The 7068-nt window shown below is 38.4% G+C and overlaps 1 protein-coding gene across 1 annotated transcript in view; it reads right to left on the bottom strand.

Annotated features, from left to right (window-relative positions):
• Nucleotides 1-295: 295 nt before the first annotated feature.
• LOC117354221 (MAM and LDL-receptor class A domain-containing protein 1-like) overlaps nucleotides 296-7068 on the bottom strand; it is a 33015-nt gene continuing 26242 nt past the window's right edge. Inside the window, exons 4-5 of the mRNA XM_033931307.1 lie at nucleotides 5679-5744; nucleotides 296-923 (exon numbers count right to left, since the gene is read on the bottom strand). Of these exons, the coding sequence (XP_033787198.1) occupies nucleotides 858-923; nucleotides 5679-5744 (132 nt within the window). The 3' untranslated portion in view covers nucleotides 296-857. The remainder of the gene's footprint in view (nucleotides 924-5678; nucleotides 5745-7068) is intronic.

Genomic DNA, 7068 nt, shown 5'->3' with positions numbered 1-7068 from the left:
GCTGATGTTATTTTTTTTTATTATTTTTTGCAGTGTTTATGTTTCCTGGTTTGATTCTCAAATTCAAGGTTTGAAGTCTCATACTCTGGGCTCCTTTTACGAAGGTGCGCTAGGGTTTTTAGCGCACGCGCAAAATCGCCACGCGCTATAGCGTGCGGTAGCCGAAAATCTACCGCCCGCTGAAAAGGAGGCGGTAGCGGCTAGCGCGCTCGGGAATTTAACGCACGCTATTGCGCGCGTTAAGGCCCTAGCGCACCTTCATAAAAGGAGCCCTTTGTCTTGAATTCAGGTTTGTTTTCATGTCAGACAGAGGAATTCTAGAATCATTTTATTGATCCAGTATTCCTATTTGGAAGCCTTGAAAGTCTGCTATAAATTGTACCTTATATTTAGAAACATTAAAGAACAAATTATGCTTTGGTTCAAATAGTGTACTTTGAAGTTTTGCTTCTGAAATACAATCTTGACAACATAAGTCAAAACAAAATATCAAATAGTCAACAACCTGACACTGATTATGTGTAACTTTTTAAATCAGCATACTAATCTTTGAAGAGCTTCACATGTTTTGTGTATATATAACATTATAGTAAACAGTTTATTTGTGTTACAAGATGAAAACTCACCATCACATTTGCGTGGATCCCCTGCGTATTATTATCAATAAAATGCTATATTGTATTCCGACACAGCTAATTAAACATAGTAATTTGGTCCTACTTTCTTTGAAATCACTCTTACATCAGAATAGGACACCTAGGATTCTTTATCATGCGGTATCTTGTGGCCAATACGGCACAGAAATTAATCATGTTTCCATTTCAAAACGGGAGTTGATCCTAAATGTTCTCTTTGCTTCAGGATGTCATTCCATACAAAGGATTTGAAAAAGATGACACATCAGCACCTTTACTGGAAGAATGCTAAAACATATAAATAAAAGTTAAGTTCATAAATGTATTTTATTATTTATTTAAAATTGCATATACTGTTCATAGAAAACCCAAAGCAGCTTACATTCCATAAAGAAATGGAGTTTTGACCCCCCCAAAAATCAAACACAATGGGCCTGATTCTATAAATGGCGTCTAGGCACCAAGGGAAATTGGCACCTACTGAATCAAAGTTAGGCACCATTTGTAGAATTTATTTATTTATTCAATTTTCTAAACCATTCTCCCAGAGGAGCTCAGAACGGTTTACATGCATAGTACATAAACCCTTTGGCTGGATGTCATGGTTTTCACTTGTTGACTTCCCTGGCTGTTATATTTTTTTTTCTATGTTCTCCCCATTTCTGGTTGTATGTTCCCTTTGCAATTGCTAATAAAGATATAAAAAAAAGAAAAAAAAAAAAGAACGGTTTACATTAATTTATTCAGGTATTCAAGCATTTTTACCTGTCTATCCCGGTGGGCTCACAATGTATCTAATGTATCTGGGACAATGGGAATATTAAGTGACTTGCCCAGGGTCACAAGAAGCAGCGTGGGTCAGAACCCACAACCTCAGGGTGCCGAGGTGGTAGCCCCAACCTCTGCACCACAATCTCAGACATAGTATGGTAGGAGATAGCATGGCAAACATTGTCGGACAGGGATGGCAAAACATAGTTACCATGCTTTCCCCCTCCTTTACTAATGCATAGCGCGGGTTTTAGCGTCAGCAGCGGCGGTAACTGCTGCGACACTCATAGAATTCCTATGAGCGTCGAAGCAGTTACCGCCACTGCAGGTGCTAAAACCTACGCTATGTGCTAGTAAAGGAGGGGGAAAACATGGTAAATCTTAATATGATAAACATGGTATGGTGAGAAATAGTGTGATGAGCCTAGTACTGTGTTTAGCAGCACCTCAATCAAGTGGCGTTGGTATATTAGAACCATCTACCAAACTGATATGACTCACTTCAAGTTATAAATAAGTATCCAAGATAATAATTATGCTCAGAACAACTCGTACAATCCAGTGGGAATTCTGATTCCACTTCCTCAAAATGAGTCAGTGGTGTTGGAATTCTTCATCATTCCCCACAACTGGAAAGTACTCAATATATATTTTTTTAAAAAGTTTTTATAAACGTTTTTTCTATGTTTTCTTATGTTATCTCTTTATTATAGTTTATATTTTATAACTTAAGGCTTAAATATAGCTTATATAGCTTATATGTAGAAAAGGGTTTAGAAGTGCATCACTTATCTTAAATCCTTATCGGTTCCCCTTCCCGATGCGTTTCGGAACTCTTTTTCAAGGTCGGGGGAACAAGAGATAAGGTTAATCCTCCACCATAGTCTCCACCATATCAAGATAGCCAGCAGCAGTAAGACTATGGTGGAGGATTAACCTTATCTTTTGTTCCCCGACCTTGAAAAAGAGTTCCGAAACGCGTTGGGAAGGGGAACCGATAAGGATTTAAGATAAGTGATGCACTTCTAAACCCTTTTCTACATATAAGCTATATAAGCTATATTTAAGCCTTAAGTTATAAAATATAAACTATAATAAAGAGATAACATAAGAAAACATAGAAAAAACGTTTATAAAAACTTTTTTAAAAAATATATATTGAGTACTTTCCAGTTATGGGGAATGATGAAGAATTCCAACACCACTGACTCGTTTTGAGGAAGTGGAATCAGAATTCCCATTGGGTTGGTATATTAGGCCACAGGTTCTATACTGTGTTTATATTTTATTCACAACTAATGCAGATGCACTTACCATCTCCTCAACAGAGTTAAGAAGCCGGTGAACATTAGAACTACCAGACTTGGTCAGACCAGAGGTCCATCTAGCCCAGTGGTCTCAAACTCAAACCTTTTGCAGGGCCACATTTCGGATTTGTAAGTACTTGGAGGGCCTCAGGAAAAAAATAGTTAATCTCTTATTAAAGAAAAGACAATTTTACATGAGGTAAAACTCTTTATAGTTTATAAATCTTTCCTTTTGGCTAAGTCTTAATAATAATATGGTAATTTATAGCTAAAGAGCCATATGATCAAGAACCTCTTTTGTTATACTTTTGTGATTATGATACACATACCGAGGGCCTCAAAACAGTACCTGGCGGGCCGCATGTGGCCGTGAGTTTGAGACCACTAATCTAGCCCAATATTATAACCATGGCTAAACAGGTCACAAACACCTGGCAGAATCCTAAGAGGTAGTAGGATTCCATGCAGTGGCTGCCTAATCACTTACGAATCGAATCCACGATAAAGCAAAACTAAAAACATTCTTATTTGAAGATGCTTTTGGATAAAACTGTCCTTTTCAGGACTAAAACAATTACAGCTCCTAACCTTACCTACTGTCTTACCCCTAAATGTGTTTTTTTCTCAAAGATTTTTAGTTCTACCCTTCTTTCCTAATTGTGTGCAGTTAGTATGTTTTTGTATGTGTCTACTAACCTAACATGGTTTTGTATAATATTTTAACTCCAACTGTTTTGCTCCTTTTAAGATATATATATATATATATATATATATTTATTATTACTGTACACCGCCTAGAAATTTGAATAAGCGGTATAAAATTTTTTTTAATAAACTTGAAACTTTGCCTGGGTCTACCTCTTAACCCAGTCCTTGGGGAACCCTCCTCCCTCTCCCCAGTCAGCCAGGCCATCCACAATGATTATGAAAGGGATAGATTTATCTACAATGGAACCAGTACACACAAATGTATCTCTTATTTATTGTGGATATCTTGAAAACCAGACTGGCAAGGTGTGTCCCAGGGACTGAGTTGAGAACCCCTGGTCTATCTTAATGAAAGTTTATGGACTTTACCTCCAGCAAATTATCCAAACTTTATTTCAATCTGGCTATGCCATTTTTACCACATCCTCTGGCAATGAATTTCAGAGCTTCACTTTACTCTGTCCCCCTTCCTCCCTACAAATATTCATTTATTCGAAGACTTCATTGTTTATTTTTTCGCTGAATGTCCAGTTCTTCTTATTGTAAACCGCCTCAAACTACTTTGGCTTTGGCGGTATATAAAAAATAAAATTATTATTATTATTAAGTGAAAAAAAAAATCCCCTATTTGTTCTCTCAGAGTTTCTGCAGCTAGCATTGTGCTTTATTTTAAAAGAATTACTATGTGACTTCTTGACATGTCCCCCTATTTGAAAGAGTAAACGATCAATTTGCATTCTCAAACTCTAGTCAGAATCTAGCATATACTGAGCTGTCACTTATCCAAGCTGAAGAGACCTAACTTCTTTATTCATTAGCCTTTGGCTTATTACATCTTCCAGGTTTACTGAGATTTCTCTTAGCAAATCTGAATTGTTATCCTTAGATACCATTTCTGGCACACGTAGCTCCCTTACATCTTTCTCAATAAAGACCAAAGCAAAAAATGAATTTAGTTTCTCCACTTCAATTTGTACTACTGAGTGCCCCTTTAATCCCTTCATGATCTAATAATCCAAATTACTCCTTTACAAGTTTTCTACTTTTAATACTTCAGAAACAAGGTGACTTTTTGCCTCTACAGCAGTGTATTGCAAACTGTGTGCCACGGTGAGACTCAGGGTACTGTGAGACACCAGTGAGGAGGAGAGGCACAAATGCTGGCTGATTACCTACAGGATTAGAGGCATGTCCTGTAGGCAGTCAGCTGGCTCTGGCACCTCTACACCTCGCCAGCACCTCTTCTCTCCTCCCAGGGTTAGCAAGCTCAGGGCCCCGTCCGGAGGGCCTCCGCACATGCATGGACGTCAATGTGATGATGTCACACATGCACGTGATGTCATCATGCCGAGGCCTACGCATGTTCGGAGGCCCTCCAACTTCAGCCCCGAGTTTAGTGTGCCGCAGCTTCAAATGGTTTGTGAGACACTGCTCTACAGCAAGCTTCATTTCAAATTCTATTCTATCCTATCTTGTCAGACTTTGCGTCTAACCTGCTGGTGCTTATGCTGCCTCCTTTTTTCTTCATTCAGATCCTTTTCTCATTTTGTGAAATAAATAATGGTAACCCTTGACAAGTTAAAGAACAGTAAATCACCTGAGCCAAATGGCATACACTACAGAGTACTGAAAGTACTCAAAAATGAAATTGCTGTTTTACTATTAGTAATCTGTAACCTGACACTAAAAGTTGTCCAAGGTTTCTGAAGATTGGAAGGTGGCCAATGTAATACCAATTTTTTAAAAGGGTTCCAAGGGTGATTCATGAAATCATAGACCAATAAACCTGATGTCAGTGATGGTCAAAATGATAGAAACCATTATAAAGAAAAATTACTGAGCACATAGCCAAACATGGTTTAATGGGCATCTACTTTGTCACATGCTAACTGGTTAGTGTATGGTTAATATGGGACCAGGTGAAGGTAAGTGCTCCTGTAATAATATTTTTAATAGTCAAGCACTAATGGTAACATTAGCGCATGCCTATACAGTATATGGAAAAAATAGCAAATAGCCCTTTTGTCACAGTCATGATAAAAACTGCCCTAGCATGTGAGAAAAAAAAAACACTTAAGAATTTCCTAAGGTCACTTGTTCCCACAGCTTAGTGAAGGACCCTTTAAAACCTAAACCTAAAAAGAAGTGACTGCTCTGTGTGAAGATATAAAATATTTTGCAAGAATTTAGCTAGTACTCATCCTTTTATATATAGCTCAGCTTTTTGTTGTCTGAAAAGATGTGATCCTGAGCATACCTCCTGGTAGGCTTGCCATGGAGAAACACTGATATTAACCTCAGAGGAGACAGAATTTACATCAGGCTGAAACAAAAAAGTTTAAAAAAATGAGCTACAGTTATACTATTGTATATCAAACTGTAAAGTGATTTAGTTAAGATAATCTGCTACAGACAATTGAATACATTTACCTGTAATGAAACAACAATACAGTTTATTTGTCATATTTTTCTTGGAGACTTTGCAGGTTATAATGCCTTTTAAGAAACCAACAATGAAATCTTCTAGTGCATGAACTTTTAAGACCACACAGACCTCTTCTTTAGATGTTATAACTTGTTTGTTTTGAAGACAAATTTACAACGTATCTCTTCTGTCTGTAGGAAAAGAGTCATGTAGAATTTGCACGTTCCCTGGACTTCTCTAGGCCAACAATTATCATTATAATTATCATTCATCTCCTACAGGTTTAAACTAAACTAAACTAAACTAAACCTTAAGTTTGTATACCGCATTATCTCCACAGAAGTAGAGCTCGACACGGTTTACAGGAATTACAAAAGAAAGGAACTCCAATGGGAAGAAGAAGAGCTTGGTAAAAAAGGGGAGAGAGAAGGGATTGAGTGTAGAGGAGAGGGAGGGAGTGGTTACATTTTAGAGAAAAGCCAAGTTTTCAAATGTTTTCTGAAGCGTTGGAGGGAGGTCGCACTCCGGAGAGGGGCAGATAAGCTGTTCCACAGCTCGGTGATCTTGAAGAGGAGGGATGTTCCGAGTTTTCCTGTATGGGATATGCCTTTTAAAGAGGGGAATGATAGTATGAATTTTTGAGAGGATCTGGTGGAGTTAGGAGTCGCGGAGAGCCAGGAAAGTGGAAACAGGAGAGGAAGGATGCCATGTAGAGACTTGAAGGTTAAGCAGGCGCATTTGTAGTGGACCCTGAGGAGAACTGGGAGCCAGTGGAGCTTAGATAGAAGCGTGGAGACGTGGTCGAATTTGCTTTTTGCGAAAATTAATTTATCCGCGGTATTCTGAATCCGCTGGAGTCTGAGAGACTTTTCTTTGTTAGGCTTAGGTAGATGGAGTTGCAGTAATACAGTCTAGAAAGAATAATGGATTGAACGAGGACAGCGAAGTGTTGTTGGTGGAAGCAGGATCTGACTTTCCTTAGCATGTGAAGGTTGAAGAAGCATTTTTTTACTAAGGAGTTGAGGTGATCGTTGAAGGACAGTGTAGAGTCAATGATGATTCCCAGAACTTTGCTTGAGTGCTCAAGCGGCAGTTTGGTGCCTGAGGATAGTGGGATGAGGGTGGGCAGCTTATCTAATTTTGGGCCTAGCCAAAGAAGTTTTGTTTTGGCCTCATTAAGTTTCATTTGAACGGTGAGAGCCCAGGATTGGAGGTTCGTTAT

This window comes from Geotrypetes seraphini, chromosome 2 (genome assembly GCF_902459505.1).
Source record: "Geotrypetes seraphini chromosome 2, aGeoSer1.1, whole genome shotgun sequence".
Classification (NCBI taxonomy): Eukaryota; Metazoa; Chordata; class Amphibia; order Gymnophiona; family Dermophiidae; genus Geotrypetes; species Geotrypetes seraphini.
The sequence above is the reverse complement of the archived record's forward strand: the minus strand, read 5'-3'. Positions and strand labels throughout refer to the sequence as shown.